This window comes from Melanostigma gelatinosum, assembly GCF_949748355.1.
Source record: "Melanostigma gelatinosum genome assembly, chromosome: 12".
NCBI classification, from domain to species: domain Eukaryota; kingdom Metazoa; phylum Chordata; class Actinopteri; order Perciformes; family Zoarcidae; genus Melanostigma; species Melanostigma gelatinosum.
The window spans coordinates 18,041,997-18,062,444 of NC_136645.1; the positions used below are offsets into that span (position 1 = coordinate 18,041,997).

At 43.6% G+C, this 20,448-nt stretch overlaps 2 protein-coding genes across 5 annotated transcripts; one reads left to right on the forward strand and one right to left on the reverse strand.

Annotated features, from left to right (window-relative positions):
* Nucleotides 1-1,106: 1,106 nt before the first annotated feature.
* Nucleotides 1,107-3,353, forward strand: LOC306786175 (cilia- and flagella-associated protein 46-like). 2 transcript variants are annotated; one of them, XM_079280863.1, is made up of 7 exons: nt 1,107-1,218; nt 1,327-1,440; nt 1,602-1,763; nt 2,138-2,286; nt 2,772-2,842; nt 2,950-3,010; nt 3,331-3,353. In XM_079280863.1, exons 1-6 carry the CDS (start codon nt 1,144-1,146, stop codon nt 2,961-2,963), a joined length of 585 nt encoding a protein of 194 aa, XP_079136989.1. In that variant the 5' UTR covers nt 1,107-1,143; the 3' UTR covers nt 2,964-3,010; nt 3,331-3,353. The 2 variants fall into 2 exon arrangements, with proteins under 2 accessions (XP_079136989.1, XP_079136988.1); XM_079280862.1 differs by lacking the exon at nt 3,331-3,353 and having other exon boundaries at nt 2,772-3,239.
* Nucleotides 3,354-9,885: 6,532 nt separating this feature from the next.
* On the reverse strand, nt 9,886-19,031 carry LOC306785527 (serine/threonine-protein kinase mTOR-like). Of its 3 annotated transcripts, none has more exons than XR_013772420.1 (7): nt 18,914-19,031; nt 18,309-18,451; nt 17,999-18,107; nt 17,583-17,815; nt 15,980-17,094; nt 14,967-15,106; nt 9,886-10,352 (listed from the first exon to the last, which is right to left on the reverse strand). XR_013772420.1 is itself a non-coding variant. In XM_079279945.1 (5 exons), exons 2-5 carry the CDS (start codon nt 18,435-18,437, stop codon nt 16,885-16,887), a joined length of 681 nt encoding a protein of 226 aa, XP_079136071.1. In that variant the 5' UTR covers nt 18,438-18,451; nt 18,914-19,031; the 3' UTR covers nt 15,411-16,884. The 3 variants fall into 3 exon arrangements, 1 of the variants encoding a protein (XP_079136071.1); XR_013772421.1 differs by having other exon boundaries at nt 15,955-17,094; XM_079279945.1 differs by lacking the exons at nt 9,886-10,352; nt 14,967-15,106 and having other exon boundaries at nt 15,411-17,094.
* Between the last annotated feature and the right edge of the window lie 1,417 nt (nt 19,032-20,448).

The following is a 20,448-nucleotide window of genomic DNA, read 5'->3' on the forward strand; positions in this document are numbered from 1 at the left end:
GGGGACTAAAAAGAAGCAGATATTTAAAAAGAGGTCGAAATCGAAGCAGCACAGGCTGAGACATCCTGGTGTTTAAAACACTGGATCATTTCCAGTGATACAGCTTAATTGCATTTTTCATAAACTCCCATAAAATAGCCTCCAGAGCCACAACGGACATTATATGTCTCTTCCTTACAACTTTTTTTAGGAATCTATTCCGTGCCATAAAGTTCTTAATAAGGCAACTTCTCAAATCAAAAGATTAGGATCATCTTTGGTCCCCAGACATTACATTACATTATATTACAGTCATTTAGCTTTTATCCAAAGCGACTTACAATAAGTGTATTCAACATCTGTATTCAAGAGAACTACTAGTCACCAGAAGTCATAAGTGCATCTCCTTTTTTAAACAAGCATCTAAGAGCATAAACCAGAGCAAAAGCACAGTGCAGAAACAAACTAATACAACAAGTGCAGCAAACTAGTATGAATATAATAAGTGGTGAGTGGAAGGCTCAGGGTAGTACTTCTTGAAGAGGTGAGTTGTCAGCCTGATGAAAGATGGGCAGCGACTCCGCTGTCCTGACGTCAGTGGGGAGTTCATTCCACCACTGAGGGGCCAGGACAGAAAACAGCTGTGACCGGCCGCAGGGACCTCTGAGCGACGGGGCAACCAATCGCCCCGAGGTAGCAGAGCGAAGAGGTCGGGCGGGGGTGTAGGGTTAGGGTAAAGAAGCAGATTTCTCAACCACCCATGTGAGCATAGCGTAGCGCTATTTAAAAGACTGAGGGGTCCTTTGTATTCTCCTGCTATGAGCCCCGTTAACTATTCCCTGAGAGACCAACTGAACACCCAAATAACAGAACAAGTGGGAACTAATTACAGAGATATGTGCCTCTGCATTTGTTATTCTTAGTGTAATGATGCTGTGCAATTCTACTTCCGGATTATTCTACACATCTGTTAAACGCTTCTCACAGTCAATCTTTCATGTTGTTTTTCCTCTAGAGGACGACTCCAAAAAACAGGATCTGAGCTCAGCGGAAGGCGAGTCCCTGGTGGGAGTACGGGGCGTGTTATTGACGGAAGGTTTGTCGGATCTCAAGGAGGTGCGGCGCCTCGACAGCTTGGTACGAGCGCACGCTCTGCTCGCTGTCATGGCGGACAGGACTTCACCCGAGCACCAGCTTCACCTGCTCAGAGCCTGCGTCTTTGTGCTGCGGATATGGCAGGTAGTGCGTCTCTAACTCTGACAATGTGGACGATGAGGCTGTTGTTCAAATGCGTAGTCGAATGTTTAAGTTGAGTGTGGAGCATGTGTGCACCGTCTGTCACTCCAGGTGTCCATGGGGGTAGTTTGGGAGATTTCCAATGAGATGGCAAAGAGCCAGCCTCCGACCTCTGCTGCGTCCAAAAGGGACAAAGCCAAGGACCAAGGCAGAAAAGGGAAAGCTGTAAGTCTTATTGCTCAAACTTCATTTTGAATGGCGTTGATTTACACGGCTTAGTGTAAAGCCCTAGGTATGTACCTTCCAATGATAAAGCGGTTGCTTTGATTGGTTTGTCAATAACAGTCATCTAACTTTAATACATCAAAATAATCTGTTTCGACCAGCCTACCCCTGCAGAAGAGAGACCTGAAGCCGTTGTCTTGGATCAGGAGCTTCCTTCCACGCCACAGGACTGGGCTCGCTACGTCTGTCCTGAACAGGCCCGGCTCATCTTCAGAACCAGCGCTCACCCCCACTGCATCAACGCACATAGCATTACAAAGCAGGCAGGTCTCAGAGTCATCACTATACCGGGTATGGTGTTGTCCCTCATTTCAGTCTGGTTTTCAGCATAGCAGGGATTGTGGCTGCTGGTTGTATAGAACTAGGGGTGACACTTGGTGTCGATGTCGCTCTAAGAAGCTGTCCTTTGTTGGTGAAGAGGAAGTTCATTTATTGATCTCTGTGGGTCACATTCTGATGTTCGAAGAGGTTGAAACTTCAGCATTCTGAAATCAATATGTGTTGAGATTGGGTTTGATGGCACCGTGGGCCACTTCCTGTTCTGATAAAGCACCGGATAGTATTAATATGGAACATTTTTCGGCTATGCACGTAAGAATATGGTTATTTCTGTATTTTTGATTTTGTTTGGCTGCAGACTCGAAGCCTGTTTTATCTCGACCTGCTGGAAAAGGAGCTCCACTCCCTCTCACTCGACCACCTGACGCTGCCCATCATGCATCTTGCTGAGACCATCGCTCAAGACCTGTTGGAGAGGAGGAGCCTCTCAGACCTTTACCGACTGAGGTAAGAACACTGGGGAGTTAAACGGGGAAACTCCACAGCTCTTACACGTTAAAGTCCTTTGGGAGTAGTACTGCATGTGAGAGGAAATACACACCCGATCTCCAACCGAACTGTCCGCAGTCCCGTTGCATTGTGGGTAATCTAGATGCCAGGTTTTGACAGGGAAGAGGAATGCATTGGATTAAAAACCTGGTATCTCTGGTTATGCTGCATCGATTTCGATCCTTTTTCTGAACTGAACATTGCATGTTTGAAAATGTTGTCGAAGTGCAATGCTAAAGTTTTTAAATATATTATATATATTTACTTGAATTGAATTGTGTGCCTCTGCAAGATAATGATTTGACTAAAGTCAAACTTGCTTCATTTACAGTCAACCGTCCAAACACAGAACTGATGAATTAGTTACCGTACTTTTAGTTACTTTCAGAAATAATGAAGTGACTTTGTATGTCTCTTGTGGCTCTTTCTTCTCCCCCAATTAGGATTGTGAGGCGCTGTAGTCAGCTGGGTTTGGAGACGCATTCACCGTATCAGGAGGAGCTCCTGAATCTGAGTAAGATCCAAGAACAAGAACAGATGGGGGAAGACAACACGGCCGTACAGATTTATTGCTTGTACATTTAGCTTAAATGACCTGTGATCTCATGTTCATGGTTCCAGGTGCCACAAAGTGATGGCTTTGTCACAGGAGAGAAGAGGCCTTCACAAAGCTTCCAATCAGGTGCTTCTTACAAAGTAGATAGATGGATGTTTTCAATTCTGCTTCAAATCAACTGAAAGAAATGACAATGAACATGTACAACGTTTGACTTCCTCTAGTTGTATTACTTCTAGGAGGATTGTTAGCAATCGCTCACAGGTGACTTATATTGATGGAGATTGACTGTGGTATCGTTCTTTTATTATGTTTCTTTTCTTTTCTGTTGCTTCCGTTCTTTCCCATGGTGGTGTGGATGTTTGTGTGTTGTTGCACTTGTATACAGGATGTCTTTACCATTTAAATCAATAAAAAGTGAATTGTCTATTGTGGTGATTTTTCAGACGGTGGAGGTGGGTGGAATGGCTGGCTTTGGGCGACCGAGGAGTGATGTGTGTGCTCAGGACATCTCACCCCAATCAAACTGCAATTTTCGCAAATTCTGGAAACGCCGTTTTTCTATGACGTCACACATTCCACACCTATTTCGAAGAAGAAAGTCCAGTCTTAACATATTGTTTTACACCAGAAACTGTGAGTGGCCTAACAATATGAGTTTTTCTAATAGCTAGCTTAAATGCTGAACATTCTTTATCTTAATATTTAGCTTAATATTCTTAATTTAACGTAATTAAACGCACGTTTTGTACTGCAATTGCCTTTTATGGAGTCAAGGAACATTAACAAACACATTTGGCATGAAATTTAAAAAATAAATAAAAATGTTTTACCTGTAGGTCTGAAGATCTGAAGATCTGAAGATCTGGTCTGCCCACCGGGGCCGGGGGTCCACTGGAAGCCATTCTGTCCAACTGGTATTGTTTGCTGTAGGTATTCAACTCAGTTCGCCAACAGTTTGGTTTGGAGGTGATCAGATGTCTGAGAGCTCAATCTTGTAGGTGCAGCAAGTAAACTTCAAGTGCAACTCAGAAACGCCGTTTTTCTATGACGTCACTATTATGCGACCACGCCCCCTCCACTAACGCAGGCATGCGTGTGTGAGAGAGATTTGATTTTATAGTAAATTGTGTAAATGTAAATAGTTTGGACTGTGTGTGTGTTTACAATAGGTGTTTCCATAAATCCGTGATCTGTGATGATAAACTTCACATCATCTTGACCCAGAGCATACATACAAGGTTCAACCAAGAATGAAACATGTCAGCAGTTTCATTTGTGTTGTTGTTGATTTAGATATAACATACTGAATAGAAAGGCAGTAGACATGAACTAAACTAAACTTCAATCACTGCATGCTTCCAACGACATCATGCAAAGATTGCACAATTCATGAAACCCAAATTTATCTCATTTAATTGAGTACCATGTGGGGCTTTTTATTTGTCACTGGATGATACCGAGCAGCCCTCGTCTGTTATTGTATTGCTTTGTGAAGTAATAAAATCTGTTTTATTTTTGAATTGTTATTAATATTCAACTTTATATGCACATAGTGAGAAGATCACTTTGTGGTGCATTTTGCGACACATTTCTAAAAACAAGGGACACTAATGATGCATGTATGTCATCTGGACAACCTCCACATGATGGCAGTATTGTAACTTGATTCACTTTTTATTCACTGATATATTTTTGCCAACAGATGGCACCACAGTCTCACTTGCAGTACTACTAGTAAGAAGGCCTCTTTGCTTCTTCCAAACACAATCATCCCATCTCCCCAATTAAGCAAGACAACACTGTGCGGGGTGAAACTGTAACATTAACTCAGACTGCAGACTGTGTTGAAAGTAAGACAGTATTGTTCTCAGCCGTGACCTCATTTTACACGTTTAATCTGTTGCTCATTATCAGTCGGTGGGATAAGTCTGGGAGCAGGAAGGGTGGGAGAGTCTTCCTCTCGCTTTACTGTCAAACGTCTGTGTGTGATCATAACAATCCAACTGAGAGCTGGACTGAGATTTCTGTCCAGTAGATATCATGCAAATTGAACACTGATTTGAAACGGCGTCTCCCCCCTGAACCAAATATATTTACAAAACTCTCAGTTTAACTGATGTGGTGTTATATTATGAGTTCTGAAAATACGATAAGGTTGTCGTACATTGTCGGATTTTTGAATTATATCAGAAATATGATATTGTTTCCAAGACAAAGACATATTTATAAAGTTTGTCACACATTTATTTGTATTGTGCTCCTCTGTAAACAGTATACATACAGTACATACAGTTTACATGAACATGCTGTGTTCTATGTGACAAATGCATCTGTCTCCTTCTTGACTTGTGAGCAGATGCAAAGAGCTGCTGACGGCTTCCTGTGTGTGTGTGAGGAGCTTCCCAAACCCACCAGCACAGAAGAAGCAGATGGAGACAAACTACGTCCTCTGTGCCGGTGGGGACGGGACGCCCCTCCTCCTCTCGGCTGGTGGGTGGAGCGGGTGGTGTCGGAGGGGGGGAGGGGCGGGGAGGGGCAGGGAGGATGTCATCGTACTCAGGAGTCCTGCCCTGTGAGACACAAACACAAGAGATGAATACTTTTAACTCAACTACACAACCTTTACATTGTTCAATGATGGAATCTTATTCCTGATACTTCTGTCGTCTTAGTGAGGGATTACTTACTCAGCCCACTGAAAGAAAGGCGACCACCGCTCTCCATCTGGTCCTGCAGTCATCCATCCTTCTCATCTGGGCCTGTGGTCTCTGTTGTCTAGGAGATCCAGGATGTTGCTTCCTGTGTTACAGCCATCGATACCTGAGTAAAAGAGACTTGGAAAACTTTTCTTAACGTTAGTAATTTTTACCATACCCATCAGCGCTAAAGTGGGTCAATCCAACGGCCCCAGTGCAAGGCGCTACATGGGGTGTCATCAACCCACCAGCACAGAAGAAGCAGATGGAGACAAACTACGTCCTCTGTGCCGGTGGGGACGGGACGCCCCTCCTCCTCTCGGCTGGTGGGTGGAGCGGGTGGTGTCGGAGGGGGGGAGGGACAGGGAGGACGCCACCGTACTCACTGGGTCTCAGACTCACTGGGGTGCTGAGAGTGGTTCAGTGGTCTGTGGTGGGTCTGGGTCTTCCTGGGATGATGGATTTGGTTGATGTCCACTCTCAGTTGCCCCAGGAGTGAGAAAAAAGCACAGAGGAGTCCTGCGAGACACAAACACAAGAGATGAATACTTTTAACTCAACTGTACAACCTTTACATTGTTCAATGATGGAATCTTATTCCTGATACTTAGTGAGGGATTACTTACTCAGCCCACTGAAAGAAAGGCGACCGCCGCTCTCCATCTGGTCCTGTGGTCCTCCGTCCTTCTCATCTGGTCCTGTGGTCCTGTGGTCCTCCGTCCTTCTCATCTGGTCCTGTGGTCCTCTGTCCTTCTCATCTGGTCCTGTGGTCTCTGTTGTGTAGGAGATCCAGGATGTTGCTTCCTGTGTCACAGCCATCGATACCTGAGTAAAAGAGACTTGGAAAACTTTTCTTAATGTCAGTCATTTTTACCATACCTCTGTCTGATACAAGCCAACATATGGAGGTCACAGCAGTACGCCATCAAGACCAAACTTAAATTGTATCAGAGCAGTGTTTTATCCACCCTATTGTACGGTTCTGAATGCTGGAGAATGACACAAGAAGACCGCAACAGACTATCAACCTTCCACACCAAGAGTTTAAGACGAATACTGCACATTTTCTGGCCAAGCACCATCTCAAATAAAGAACTGTATGACAAATGCCAACACAAAAGCATGGAGACCATCCGAATGAGCAGAAGATGGGGATGGATGGGACATGTGTTGAGAAAAAAATCCTGCTGATATTACAAGAACAGCCTTACATTGGACACCAGAAGGGAAAAGAAAAAGAGGCCGACCAAGCAACACACGGAGAAGAACTGTGGAGAAGGAGATGCAGAGCCTAAACCACTCATGGGGCACCATCCAGCGACTCGCCCAGGACAGACAGGAGTGGAAGACTTTTGTTGGTCAAATAAAATCTGTTTTACCAGATTCTGTGTCCTGTAGTCTTGCTATTGGGTCCTGATCTTGAACTCCCGTGACAGAATCTTCACTGCTAACTTACCTTTGGTTTCTGCGTCGAGCATCAACCATTTTTCAAATGGAAAATCAACAAAGAAGAGATATTTAAAAGCTCTGCTGCAGGCTGCTGCCTATCGCCAACCCCGCCAGACGCAAGGGAAGGCTGTCTGGTGCTTTATCAGTCCTGCCAGACGCAAAGGTTTTACAATTCTGCAGCAAACATGCTGTCTGTCTCAATCCGAGTCGCAGTCTTCAGCCGGCTGCCAGTATCTCCTGTGTGGGGGGAAGCTGAGGCCTGAAGTGGAGGGTGGAAGACATATGTAGTCATCTGCCCGGCTCTTCTTTGTGGAGGGACCGAAGGCTGAAGTGGATGGCGCCGACTCCCTGTCGTCCTCTTCTCTGGTCCTCTTCATGGAGGATCCGAGGCCTGAAGTTGAGGGCGTCGCGTCCTCGTGGTTGTCCTCACCGGTCCTCTGCCTCTTCACACTCGCCTGCTCCGTGTGGTCCTGTTCCCTGCTCCTCTTGGTGGACTCTTCTGACCTCTGGGGGACTGGGGGCGGAGCATCTTGAGGACGTTCCACAACAAAACGTCGAGCGAAACGAACACGGTCCTGTTCATGATCATCTTCCTCCTCATCATCCACTTCCGGAAGGTCATCGCAGAAGTCTTCGTACCTGGAATCCTCGTCGTCCACGTCCTCCTCGTCGTCCGCGAAGAACACCTGAAGCATCTCACGCACATCGCGGAGCACCTGAACTCTACCCACAACGACGAACTCAATCTGACCTGGCTCCCCCTGACCTCCACCCACCACGATGCGCTCCAACTGACCTCCATCCACCACGCCGGGCTCCACCTGACCTCCACCCACCACGCCTGGCTCCACCTGACCTCCACCCACAACACAAGAAATCAGGATCGGGAGACCACTTACTTGGTCATCGTCGTCGAGGATCCTGATGACTTCAGGGAGGCCGTCTTGTGCAGGACGTTCAACGACGTAGTCGACACCAGCTGAGAGGGAAACATTTAAACTGTCAGGATTTCTCATAACATGAAATATTTCTGGATTACATGAAGAAATAATCAAAGTTCAAATCAGAAAAGACGACATAAAGTAACTAGGACAGTACTACACAACTCACAAAGTCCCCAACACACAAGAGGGTTCACCTTTAAACATTTATAGCAAACACAGTGCAGCTCTGCCTCTGTTAGTTTGAACACATAACACAACTATATTAATAATGATAAAAGCAATAAATAGTATTATTGTCGTTATAGATATTATCCTTATTACTGTTATTATTATATGTCCGAAACAACAGAGTAGGGTGAGAGGAGCAGCTGGCCACGCGCTTTTCACACGTTTCTGATCTGGATTCAGATTCCAGCTGCTCACCAGTCAGTCAGCAGGTCAATTAACCGACTGTTGAGTACTCGTGAGCTCTGGACAAAGACGTTTATTTTGCATTTGTGTGGACGAAACGGTCAATGGCTTTCAATACACAGCGTGAACGTATTTGTTGAACTAGCGACGCACAGTGAAACGTGTCTACATTAATCCAACATGACTAACCTCTTTAGTTTACAATTCATTATTCTCCCGGTTTATGAGTTGCATATCACAGAGCGTGGAGGAGATGCAGCCCCGTACAGTTACGGATCGCTCTCTTGTCCCTCGAAAACCAAATACCACAACAACGAGCAAAGCACATCTCAATGCTAAATGTTAGAGAAATAGTTTATGTAATATGATGACGTCAAAGGATCAGATGTTTGTTCAATAACTCAGATTTCAACAGTCAAACCCACTCCGGGTCGCATCGTGTCCTGGTTTGATGACGTAGGCTACGTCCTGACACGCGCCTCTAATTGTTCCATATGGTTACCATGGTGCACAACTTCAGCATTTATTTAGCCTTTTAATGTTAAAATAGGTAGATTTGATGCCTTCAAACCAAAATAACTGTGTTTAATTAAACATCTACACTATTGTGAACACATTCGACAGACGTCCAGCCACATTTAAGACATTCTGTCACTCGAATAATCAACTTACACGAGTGTCGGTTTCCGACAGGCCTGATAATATAGTGTCAACTGTTCACCTTTCACTGATTTCTAAACTGAGAATGCTTTAAATGCTTTTAAGGGGATGAATCAAAAGGAAAATACGAAAATAAATGTAAAAGTTGTCTTACCAGCACAGCTATGGGCCATCTCTCACAGCGCACTCCCCACAGGTGCTCCTCCTCCTTCAGCCGAAGATATTCAGGCGCCTCTGTTGTCCAAGAGTAGTGACAGTAGTTTCTCCAACAAGTTTCGAAAGTAGCTTTTCTCAAGAAGTTAAAAGCTCAAAGAGTCGGCTCTCCACGATATGTCCAAGAGGTGTTTACGCTCAGGTCCAAGTGCAGAGTGAGCGATCAGAACGTTCTGAGGCCTCAAGTAACCTCGGGTGGGTCCGTTTCCATGGCATTCAGTGACGCGTGCGTGTGTGAGTGCGTGCGTGCGATTAGCCAAGACAGAGAGAAATATGAATTATTTTATCTTATATATAATATATTTTGTATTTGATTTATACTCGTTATTTTTATTTTATCTTCCAGTGCTCTATTGCCATTCAGTACAGCTAGTTGTCTCTGCTTATTCTAATACAACAAATCTGTATTGGAAATTGAGAGAGAGAGATTAAGTAAATATATATATACATTTATTTATTTCTCAATGAATCTTTCTAGTAGAGAAAAGAGCCTGGATACTTGCAATCCTAAGGCAGAGGACAGTTAACAAAAACAGCAGCAGCAAAACAAATATCAGCAAACGTGTTTATTAACTTGCAGTAACACATATGCACATACTTTATATTCTTTCTATAAATTGTCCCTTTTTCTGCTTACAAGGCAGTCACCCTCCCCTGAAGGATTATTTTCTCCAAAATTGTCCAAATCACATTCAGTAAATGATGAAAAGAGAAACATTTATCAATAATATTCACACAAGGATGCAAACTTAGAAGATTGACACATTTTACACAGCAGAATACACACAAATTCATATAGAAATCATTTACATGGATGTCTTATTGTGGGTTTAAATAAATAAAAGAAAAAGGTGACAGTCACAACGGTCATCTGTGTGACAGCAACAATAACACATCAGAAGTGTATTGTCCTCTCTACTGGTTGTCCTATTAGTAAAGGCTTTATATAGTATGAGAGCTAATTTCATTGTAGCTTTAAGTACAAGAATGGAGATATTACAAATGGACTGATGTCTTAATTCCAAGCTACGGTTGCTGAATGTTTGTCTCCGGTGAAGAGGCCGTCGTTCTCCCCCCTCAGCTCCTGGCTCCCTGTAACAAAACAAAATGTAGAGTTAGTTTTATTTCACACCACAAAACAAAAGGAGCAAAATACTCAAATGTAGTTTATCCGTGTAATTAATCTCAACGTTTGTAATGTTACCGGACTTAAAGTGATATTTCAGGTTCACAACCTGTCTACTTGAGCTCCTGTTGGTCCGTTAATGGACATAATCGTCACAATCTCAGTAAGATATTGGTCAACCTCTGAGGTTTGAACGTGAAGGCATTAAAAGTTCCTTTCCAAGCTACCGTCGGATGCAAGCAGACGAGCTCCTGCTAACATTAGCTTGTTAGCTAGCTTGTCAGCTATTGTCACGTAACCATGAAGTAGGTCAAGTGACTCTTCCAGTAAATAATAATATATTATATATTTAAAGCGATTTGTATAGCGTGGACAGTTCTGAGAGTAATGAGTCAATGGCAATTACATCATATGAGGTGCACCAAGCTATCAATAAACTGTCTGAAGGCAAATCAAGTGGTTTAGACCATATTACTGCTGAACACCTTAAATATGCTAGTCCGAGGTTAGCTCCTCTCCTCGCTATTTGTTTTACTGGCTTCATGGTTCACGGCTTGTTACCAGACTCAATGCTGTCTGTTCTCTTAGTGCCAGTCATTAAAAACAAAGCTGGTAAAGTATGTAGCCTAGAGAATTACAGGCCCATTGCTTTGGCCAGCGTCCTGTCAAAAGTCCTAGAAAGAATTCTGCTGGACAGAATACAGGACTTCATCACCTCCACAGATCACCAGTTGGGCTTCAAAGCCAAACATGGCACTGACTTGTGTATATATGCCTTAAAGGAAATTGTAAACAAATACAGAGGTCAAAACTCATCACTTCTTATGTGTTTTATTGATGCCTCCAAAGCTTTTGATCGTGTTAATCATAGTAAATTATTTTTTAAACTGAGCCAAAGAGGTGTCCCCACATACATTGTGAGAATTCTGGCTTACTGGTATGCGCACCAGAGTATGCAAGTAAAATGGGGTAAAAGTGTGTCAGCCCCATTTGGGGTTAGCAATGGTGTCAGACAAGTTCTGTTTAATCTGTATGTTGATGATCTGTCCAAGCAACTGACAGCCTGTAATACTGGGTGCATGATTGGAAATACTCTGGTTAATCACATCATGTATGCAGATGATCTGGTGATCTTTAGTCCTGTGTATATTTAGACAGGTTCCACAAAGAATTGCTCAACAACTTTGCTTGAGGGCCACTGAGGAGCCATCTATGCTGCTTTGAAATTCTGGCAGGTAATACATCTTTCTGTCAATTAACCCTCTAACTAGGAACTCCGAGTCCATGGCAGGGAGTGCCACTGTAGTTTGCCTTGCCTCACGATTTTCTCCCATCACATCAGTAACAGTATTTGGTTTGACCAAGTAAATTATTTTTGCACACTGAGTGGCCTGATTTCTAGTGATGCACTTTGAAGTTAAGAAGCGTTGGGACCAGGAGCCTAAAGAGGTGCTTTATGTGAGTCAGAGAGTGGGGGGGAGAGCGAGAGAGTGAGAGAGATGTAAAAATAAGTCTATTTCATTTGAATTTAGAGACTACAGTGAGTTGTTTGAACTCAAGTTAGTAGTCAATCAATACAAACAAGCCTTTTTGGTCCTCTTCGTTTACCGTAGTCTCATCCGTTCTTGGGTTGCTTGGTAACGCTCCCTAACTACAAACACGGATGGTGGCTCTGTTCAGCATTTTACTTTCGACACAGGGTTAGTTGTTCATTAAAGACACTAATATGTGGCATATTTACAGTGACGGTAAAATGAAACGTACGGACGTATTGCTTTTCTAATATTCAAGCAGTTTTGAAATTCTTGTTGACCGACGTAACACCTTTCACACACCTGTAACACTGCAGTTTTAAATGGGGTAATTTAGCGCGAACAATAGCGTAACTGGCCGTCCTAACCTAACCTAACCCTAACCCCACCAAAATAACCAGTGGACTATTTCCATGTACTTGTGTACAATAATTGCGCAAGATGAGCCACAGTGTTCATTTAAAATGTCATCATGTCAAAAGCAACGGAAACATTTTGTCTGATTCTGTGGAGCAAAGAGTCAATTATTTTAAGGTTACCCGTGTCTCAATGTTTATTTGTGTCCACATAAAGGTTGTCTGTTGTTGAACCAACTTTCCCTCAGTTTTCCTTCTTTACTTCTACTTCAGTTGGTGATTTCTTAAACTTCCAAGAATTCTACCATCCATCATGTAGATGATGTCACCGGACCAATTCCAGCTGCTGGAGAAACCCAAGTTTTGTAATGATAATGAAAACATGATGAAATAACCAAATGCTGGATGTACAAATAGCCTAAATGTGTTATATTATTACATATTTATTTCAAATAAGTGTATGCTGTTAATGGTTTGATATTGGACACATGCAAAATAGGTCAACATGTAATACAGTTTCAAAGGAAACAATGTATTATATTAAAATAAATTGGAAGACAAGACCTAAGCTACGAGTGTGAACATGTATAGAATAGACTAAATAGTCTGAAGAATAATATTACATTGAAAATGTATGGCTTGATCAAACACAATACTCTACAGAGCGTTTATGGACATAATATGAAGTATAAATCATCTGTAAAATCGTCACAATCTCAGTAAGATATTAGTCAACCTCTGAGGTTTGAAAGTGAAGGCATTCAAAGTTAGTTTCCAAGGCTAACTACGGTCGGATGCAGGCAGACGAGCTGACAAGCTAGCTAAGCTACCGCTAATGTTAGCTGACAAGCTAGCTAACGTTAGCGGTAGCTCTTAGCTAGCTTGTCAGCTGACGTTAACGGTAGCTCTTAGCTAGCTTGTCAGTTACTACTACTATGAACAAACATGTGATGTTTAAGCTCCCGGTTACGTTAGCTAGCTTGTCAGCTACGAATGTCACGTAACTTAACCGATCATTTTAACAAACGAGTTTACATGTTATAGGTTTGTAATAAAAAGTTATTTTGCAAGATGTTAATGTGTTGATGCAGTTTGGGATATTAGCATGTTTTCAATGCATAGTTTAGAATTATTCTATTTTTTAAAGTTTTTTTTTTACAGTTTTCAAACGGTTGCATGGAGTTTTTTGAAAATGCCGACATGATATGAGATTTTAGCACGTTTCAACAACGTTGACAACACAAATATGAACTTCTCTCAAATGAAGAGAGAGAAATAATTGTCCTGCTTGTAAAGGAAAGACAGATAAACTAGCTTTCATATCCGCGTCACTCCCAAATCCTAATTCTTAAAAGGGCCGCACACAATCCAAACTCTGTTAGGAGGCCCTTTTTAATTCCAGGTTACCCATCCCTACCTTCAGCTAACGTTGAAACGTGAAAGGTTCTCGCTAGAGCCCGTGTTTGGTTTGTCCGTTCTGGCCTGCTGTGGAAACATGGCGGTGCATGCATGGCGGACAACGTGGGATGGGTTCGACCGCTTGCCGACTCCTCCTCCCTTTCCCGCTGGCCATCCGCGCTCCCTCCCTTTAGGTGTGGAACGTCCTGAAGAGGCTCCGCCCCTGGTCCCCCAGAGGTCAGCAGAGTCCACCAAGAGGAGCAGGGAAGAGGAGCGCACGGAGCAGGTAAGTGTGAAGAGGCAGAGGACCGGTGACGTTTTGGTCCCAGCTGACCAGGAGGAGGAAGAAGAAGAGGATGAAGATGACCCTCTCACCCAGCGGTTACCACCTAGCAGTTTCTGGGATGGGTTCTACCGCTTGCCGACTCCTCCTCCCTTTCCCACTGGCCATCCGCGCTCCCTCCCTTTTGGTGTGGAACGTCCTGAAGAGGCTCCGCCCCTGGTCCCCCAGAGGTCAGCAGAGTCCACCAAGAGGAGCAGGGAAGAGGAGCGCACGGAGCAGGTAAGTGTGAAGAGGCAGAGGACCGGTGACGTTTTGGTCCCAGCTGACCAGGAGGAGGAAGAAGAAGAGGATGAAGATGACCCTCTCACCCAGCGGTTACCACCTAGCAGTTTCTGGGATGGGTTCTACCGCTTGCCGACTCCTCCTCCCTTTCCCACTGGCCATCCGCGCTCCCTCCCTTTTGGTGTGGAACGTCCTGAAGAGGCTCCGCCCCTGGTTCCCCAGAGGTCAGACTCGGACTGATAAAACACCAGACGCCTTCCCTCGCGTCTGGCGGGGTTGACGATAGGTAGCATCGTGCAGCAGAGCTTTTAAGTATCGCTTCTTTATACATCAAGATTGCGCTGCGGACGGCTGCCTCGACGTGTTGGTGCGCATTGTTTTGTTTTTAATTCAGTTTTATGCTGCGATACCCAGAGCTCTTTCACCAGAGAGGAGTTCATAAACATCAGGGGAACAACTCCAGCGGACTTACTTCCAACTTTTCAGTTAACTTCTGTGGAATTACTGGACATTCTCGTCCAAGGTGCTCTCACCTTAACTCATGCAGTCTGCGGTCCATCAGGACCAAGACCTCACGCCACACGAACACTTTCTTCCCATCCGCAGTCCATCAACAACACTTCTACTTCCATCAACATCAACACTATTAACAATATTTCAATTGCAGGCAGTGGGTGGAGGAGCGGGTTGGGGGGGGGGGGGGGGGGCGGCAGGAGGACGTCACCGTACCCGCTGGGTCTCTGACTCTCTGGGGTGCTGAGAGTGGTTCAGTGGTCTGTGGTGGGTCTGGGTCTTCCTGGGATGATGGTTGGATGACGTCCACTCTCAGCTGCCCCACGAGTGAGCCAATAGCACAGAGGAGTCCTGCCCTGTGAGACACAAACACAAGAGATGAATACTTTGAACTCAACTATACGACCTTTACATTGTTGTGTTGTATGTATACTGTTTATTTATAGAGCAGCACAATAAAAATCAATGTATGACAAACTTTCTAAATATGTATTTTTATTTGAAACAATGTCAAAATATTTCTGATAATCTGACTATGTATGACAATTAATATACAATAAATATTGTGAAATTATAATTTAATGTCTTTGATTTTCATTTGACTCAAAGGCATTACTGTTAGTACTGTTACGTATTGATAATCATAATATTACATGTTGATATAACTAAAATGGGGAAAGCTTTAGATTATGGCCCCAACGTGCAGCATAATTCTTCCCAATTTAATTCAAACTAAATCATAAATAATTGAAATCTTTACTGATTGTTAACCAGTGCAGAACGTAATGATACATACATGTAGGTCCAAGGGAACAAGATCTGACATTAATGAATAATAAATTAATGAATTATTATAATTTTTTATAACACTGCTGTAGTTTATTTCAAAATGATCATATAGAACTTACCAACACTGGCGAGGCACAGATGATAACAAAATAAGGAACGACATAGAAAATAACTTCAAGGTACATTTGTGTTTTTACTTTGCAACAAACCAAGGTAGAGGAAGAAGAGTACTGTCAGGTACATACTGTTGGCCTAAATAGGTTGTTGTATTGACTGGGAAAGGACTGTATATTTTTACTGTGGTTCATTAAAAGGTGTGGCCACCAGGGGGCATCGATCAGAATGCACTCCAGACAAGATGTTCCTTTTGAGAGGTTTATTGACAATAGTCAAACAAGCAATTGTGTGTGCTCACCATTGCGCAGCAACACCTTACTCACTTTGAGTAGGACTTGGCTGCACCCGGACCGTCTGTCCAAGTACAGTACGTCATTGGTTGTGCTGACAAGGCAGGACGTATTCTCAGCTGCAGGTTTTATATTCACATCGTGCAGAACTTGCAGATGCTTCCCCTTACACTTCTGACATGTAAACTTCAGGCGGCACTGTGCAGCCTGGTGCGAGCGGCCGCATCTCCAGCATCTTTTGTTGATCTTGATCCAGGCTGTTTTTTGTTCCACTGTCAGCTGTGCAAAGCTTACACACTGGTCGAGAATGTGCTGCGTGTTTAAGCAGTAGTGGCAGTATGCTGGTGCTCCTGCCACTCTTGCTCCTGTCGCGGTAATTCTCTGGCCGTGGTCCTGATTTGTTCTTATCCTCTCTGTACAGTGAAACGTACACAGTCTCTTGAATCTTCAGCTCATAGTCGAGCCAGTCTGAAAAGTGGAAGAGGTTGGGGATGGTAACACGCATGGGGTACAGGAACCTCTTGAACTCAGCCCGCATATCCTGAGGCAGCTTGGACAACAGCCGTGTCACATGTGACCCACAGTGAAGCTCAGTATGTCCACTGTCCCCAAGCTGATCTCACATACCAACTAGTGCTCTCAATCGCAGTGCAAACTGCTTGAACCCACAGGTGTCTCCACGTGCGATGTTCGGGGCATCCATCAGGTCAGCGATTTTTCTGAGAGCTAACTGGTGCGGCTGGCCATAGTTTTCAATGAGGCTAGCCATCGTGTCAGTGTAGGGCTGCAACGAGTTGTTGTAGGAGTCCGCTATGAGCAGTGCCTCCTCATACTTCAGGTGGTCCACCAGGATCTGATAATTAAAGCGCTCTGTAGCATCCTCAGGCAGCAGGTTCTCCAGGGCAACCTTAAGCCGAGCAAACTCCCTAGGATCTCCTTCAGTGAATACAGGGATTTTGGGCGTAGGACCACGGTACACAGTCTCCTTGTGGTGGGAGGATGAGAGAGGCTTGCAGTGCAGAGACAGCCCCTTCCCGGATGGCCTGCTTGGGGTCCCACACTGCGTAGAAGATGTTGTCAAAGAAGGGCTGCACTTGCTGAAAGAAGAAGGTGGGCGCGCTCACAGCCAGCTCCCTCAACACCAACACCTGGAGAGGACAGGAAAGCATTTCACAGCTGGGCATTGATTGCCGTTCTTGGGTCTTTCCAGTGTAAAATATGTGTAAATATTGTGCTTTGAGACATCACTCGGCAATTAATATCAACCCTTAGAATTAAAAAAAAAAAAGTGCTACTGGAAATAAATTGTGTGTGTACTGTTCCGTCATCATCTTAAATGTGTTGTCATAACAATGTTATATTTGGTTGCTAAAATGATGTGTCCATTCACCATCAACTCGGGGACGATGTGGTAAAGAGAGCGTGAGAGATGAATGTGTCCGGAGGAAACTGTGCCACTAAAATAAAAGTACTCTAGCTTTGTGCTGCTTTACAAAGTAAAAACGGGTCAATGGGACAATTTTGAGTGAAACTGTCCTCAGCCCTCATCTCCACCACACATACTGTAAACACCACCAAGAAGTGGCTTTATTTCAACAACAAACAACACAGCCCTTGCCGTCTGTGAATCACTTACTGCAGCATGGCGTCGGCCCTCATTTCTGTCTGCTCCCAGCCACTCCAGGGCCCTCTTCACCTCAAACTCCACATACTCTGCAGTGAAGGTGTCCCCTGCCATAGACAGGTGGCCCATGGCTTTAGAGGCCATCTCCATCACCACAGGGTCGCTGGACGGGAGCAGGTTGCGCAGGTAATTGGCAAAGCGGCTGATTCTGGTGGCATTGCCTCCCTCCACTCCAATCAGACTCACTGGAACACAGGATTGAGTCTCAGTAATATGCTGTTTCACACATACTGTGTGCTGTATTGCACATCTTCATGTGACATACATGCAGGACAGTCACTTATCTCTGGACAATTCCACCAGATCGTTGGTAAATCAAAAGTTAAATTGAATGAAGTTAATCTGGCATGTCGAAGTTTACGGCTTACCGATGGCGAGAATCCCTCCTTTCTTTTCATTCACATCAGAGCTGGATACCAGCTCAAATATGTGGTGGTTTAACTCATCGTAGAATGTAGTGGCTTCATCTTGACTTAACTGTGGAAGGCACAAAAAATGTGTGTTGAAAAAGCATAACTGATGACTTGTACAATGAAAGAAAAAAAAAGAAAACTAGGTGTCTAAAAAGTCTTCATATCCACAATGAATCAGTGTAAACAGCTGATCAGTCAGCTGTGGGCAACAACAGTATATTGTAATCCTATCCTAGTGGCAGGTTTCTATTACATCCATGTTTACCTCTCGGAGTTCTGTGGTCACATAGTGCTGCAGCTCTTTGGCAGATTTTGCTCTGGTGTCTTCATTTCGATTCTTCAGCCCACTGATAAACTGCTGCAGCACAGTGGCTGTGCCTGACATGATCACCATTTGGATGGCTTAATCTGCAAGGAGACATATAACGTGGATTTATGCCTTCGCTAACATTTCCTGGGTCGTCAAAGGAAATGCAACAAAGAAAAGAATAACAAGTTCAAATACCATACTTGGAAAGAGACTATATCCGTCCTGAGTTGTTTACACAGGTCAATGTTGTTGTTAGCTGACGTTGCAGCAAGCTAACGCGTCTGGTTAGCTTCAGAAACCTTACTGGTTAACTCAACATACCAAACAGACATTACACGAAACTAGAAAAAGTATACCCTGTACAATAATAAGAGTTAGTACAACACTGACATGTCTAAGTAGTGTGTCGTTGTGTTATGTCACGTAGGTTACAGGCTAACACAGAGCCTCATGAGTGTATCATGCTGCTTTTGTTTAGCTAACGTTAGCCATGGCTACGGTTAAGCTATCTATTGTAGCAAAGTGTTAGCAAGATAGCAACGTCGCTTTGAACCACTTACGTGTTTCTCTTATATGTGTCGGTCAATTTATATTCGGCTCTTGCAGAATATCTCTCATTGTACGACTACCTAGCTAGTGCAGAGAAATGTTAGCTAGGTATCGCATCGCTAAGTTAGGCTGGGCCGTCTGCAGCAGGGTACGTGCGGAAAACTTCACAAGCGCTGTGTTGCGTCGAGTGGCCTGCGCAGAGCTGAACGCATGTAGCGCATATGTCCTTGAGTAAAGTACAGTTTTCAGTAAAAGTTTGCATCCTTGTGTGAATATTATTGATACGTGTTTCTCTTTTCATAATTGACTCAATGTGATTTGGACAATTTTGGAGAAAATAATCCTGCAGGGCAGGGTGACTGCCTTGCAAGCAAAAAAATATAAAGTATGTGCATATGTGTTACTGCAAGTTAATAAACACGTTTTGCTGCTGTTGTTTTTGTTAACTGTCCTCTGCCTTATTGCAATCCAGGCTCTTGTCTCTACTAGAAAGATTAATTTGAGAAATAAATAAATATATGTATATGTATATATATTTACTTAATCTCTCTCTCTCTCTCTCAATTTCGTTTCCAATACAGATTTGTTGTATTAGAATAAGCAGAGACTGGTTGTGTAATGTTTACAACTCATAGCTGTACTGAATGGTAAGTCAAATACAAATAACTAGTATAAATCAAATAAAAAATATATTATATATTAGATAAAATAATTAATATGTCTCTCTTTCTGTCTTGGCTAATCACACGCACGCACTCACTCACGCACGCGTCACTGAATGCCATGGAAACGGACCCACCCGAGGTTACTTGAGGCCTCAGAACGTTCTGATCGCTCACTCTGCACTTGGACCTGAGCGTAAACACCTCTTGGACATACCGTGGAGAGCCGACTCTTTGAGTTTTTAACTTCTTGACTTTTGTTTGAAAAGCTACTTGATACAAAACTTGTTGGAGAAACTACTGGATCGCTATACTCTCGTGGACAACAGAAGCACGAAAGATCTTCGGCTGAAGGAGAAGCACCTGCTGGGAGTGTGCTGTGAGAGATAGCCCATCCCTCTGCGGGTAAGTTACCTTTTACATTTATTTTAGCATTTTTCTTTTGATTCACCCCCTTCAAAGCATTTAAAGCATTCTCCGTTTAGAAATCAGTGAAAGGTGAACAGTTGACACTATATTATCAGGCCTGTCGGAAACAGACGCTCGTGTAAACTGATTATTCGAGTGGCAGAATGTCTTAAATGTTGCGGGACATCTGTGGAAGGTGTTCACAATAATGTAGCTAGATGTTTAATTAAACACAGTTATTTTGGTTTGAAGGCATCAAATCTTCCTATTTTAACATTAAAATGTATATTTCTGAAAATAGAACACTTTCAATAAATGCTGAAGTTGTGCACCATGGTAACCATATGGAACGAGAGGCGAGCGTCTGGCCGTAGCCTACGTCATCAAACCAGGACACGATGCGACCCTGTTATTGAACAAACATCTGATCCTTTGAAACTATTTCTCTAACGGAGTTGTACCCCAAACCGGACAGT

What these genes read in the sequence shown, in the direction of transcription:
- LOC306786175 (XM_079280862.1), top strand. Translation starts at nt 1,144, where the DNA reads ATGGCGGACAGGACTTCACCCGAGCACCAGCTTCACCTGCTCAGAGCC. An exon ending in CACATAGCATTACAAAGCAG is followed by an intron (nt 1,764 to 2,137) that starts GCAGGTCTCAGA and finishes GTTTGGCTGCAG; the next exon opens with ACTCGAAGCCTGTTTTATCT. An exon ending in TCAGACCTTTACCGACTGAG is followed by an intron (nt 2,287 to 2,771) that starts GTAAGAACACTG and finishes TCCCCCAATTAG; the next exon opens with GATTGTGAGGCGCTGTAGTC.
- LOC306785527 (XM_079279945.1), bottom strand. Translation starts at nt 18,437, where the DNA reads ATGGTGATCATGTCAGGCACAGCCACTGTGCTGCAGCAGTTTATCAGT. An exon ending in AGGAGGGATTCTCGCCATCG is followed by an intron (nt 17,816 to 17,998) that starts GTAAGCCGTAAA and finishes CCTGTGTTCCAG; the next exon opens with TGAGTCTGATTGGAGTGGAG. An exon ending in AGGGCCGACGCCATGCTGCA is followed by an intron (nt 17,095 to 17,582) that starts GTAAGTGATTCA and finishes TGTCCTCTCCAG; the next exon opens with GTGTTGGTGTTGAGGGAGCT.